The sequence below is a fragment of the Dreissena polymorpha genome, chromosome 6 (assembly GCF_020536995.1).
Source record: "Dreissena polymorpha isolate Duluth1 chromosome 6, UMN_Dpol_1.0, whole genome shotgun sequence".
NCBI classification, from domain to species: domain Eukaryota; kingdom Metazoa; phylum Mollusca; class Bivalvia; order Myida; family Dreissenidae; genus Dreissena; species Dreissena polymorpha.
The window spans coordinates 34971019-34972510 of NC_068360.1; the positions used below are offsets into that span (position 1 = coordinate 34971019).

Here is a 1492-nt window from a genome sequence, read left to right on the forward strand (position 1 = left end):
TACAGTTCGCACAAGCTAATCTAGGATGACACTTTCTGATTGTATGGCATTTTTTGTTTAAAGGCAGTAACAGAATTATCGAACATCTAGCAAACTGCACAGGCTATTATGGGACGACACTTTCTGATTGTATGGCATGTTTTGTTAAATGGCAGTAAAATAATTAGCGACCATCCAGCGAACTGTACAGGTTAATATGGTACGACACTTTACGCACATGCAATAAGTCATGTTTCCCCAGAGTTAAAATATATATCGTTTGATGTTCTATAAGACAGGCTGTATTCAATTACCGACCATTTACCTATGCTAAAATATATATGGTATGATGTTCTATAAGACGGGCTCTATTCAATTACCGACCATTTCCCAGAGTTAAAATATTTTTCGTATGATGTTCTGTTTGACGAAGCTGTATTTAATTACCGACCATTTACCTTCGCAGAGATGGTCTGGCGGTGAAGGGCCGACAACGACTGGCAGTGGGCCGATTGTCAACTTAATCAACTTCCGGGGAGGAACCAGTTCCGCCCAGCGCACGCCACTTTGAGAATAGAAATTGTGCATTATTAAGGTTAGATTGTTAAGGCCTCGTTCTGGGATTAATGCATTTGCGTAAAGTGTCATTTCAGATAAGCATGTGCAGTACGCACTAGCTAACAGGGACGACACTCTGCATTAATTTAATTTTTTGTTCAGAAGAGAATTCCTTTCAACGAAAAAATCCAATAAAGCGGAAAGTCTCGTCCCTGATTAGCTGGTGCGACTGCACAGGCTTATCTAGAATCGATTTTCATGCATAAAAATAAAGATGAGCTTTCCGAGAATAATAGTCTTGCTTTTTCCTCCCCTTTTCTCCCGCAATTGACGTTTTTTTTTCAATAGCATGTGTATATAAAAATAATACCAATGTTACATCTGTATTCAGTATAGGCAAAAACAACCTCTTTTCGTTATAACTTTATGCATATTCGTCCTTTTTTACATTTGAACACAAGTTAACTTTGGAATTTCGTTGAAATAAGAACTTTATTACGTCAAAAAGATGACGTCATTCTCAAATTGCGAGTCAGGCACACTTCGTTGTTTGGTAACCTGATAGGATTTCGAGTCCGGGTCGAATGCGAGGATGCTGGTGTAACCCCTCAGAAGCGGGTGATGTTTGAAGAGCTGCACAGTCAAGCGCCCATGGGCCTGCACAGCGTCCCGGTCCGGCATGTCCCTCCCCCCGCCAACCAGCTCCTGCCCCAAGTTGGAGACGGTCACGATGCTGAAGCGGGCCGGGGTACGGAACGCGCACTGGGGACCCGATCTTAAAAAAGCAACAATTAAAAATACTATCGCACATTGAGTGTTATTACACTGATATGAGATTTAAAAAATATAACAATGCATATAATATCGTCACGTTGGTGCAAACAGGTACCATGTGACATTGGAATTAGAAGGCAGATGGTGTTTTTTGCACACTGAAGTTGTTAGTAGTTGTCAG

General features: G+C 41.1%; 1 protein-coding gene across 2 annotated transcripts in view; it reads right to left on the reverse strand.

The window, feature by feature from the left end:
• Positions 1–443: 443 nt before the first annotated feature.
• The window catches only part of LOC127833639 (uncharacterized), a 4147-nt gene continuing 3098 nt past the window's right edge, over positions 444–1492 (reverse strand). Inside the window, exons 2-3 of one of the 2 annotated variants that reach the window (XM_052359019.1) lie at positions 1096–1312; positions 444–544 (exon numbers count right to left, since the gene is read on the reverse strand). In XM_052359019.1, coding sequence (XP_052214979.1) covers positions 500–544; positions 1096–1312 — 262 coding nt within the window. In that variant the 3' untranslated portion in view covers positions 444–499. Of the gene's footprint in view, positions 545–914; positions 1313–1492 lie in introns of those variants that run through there. The other variant, XM_052359018.1, reaches the window with a different exon arrangement.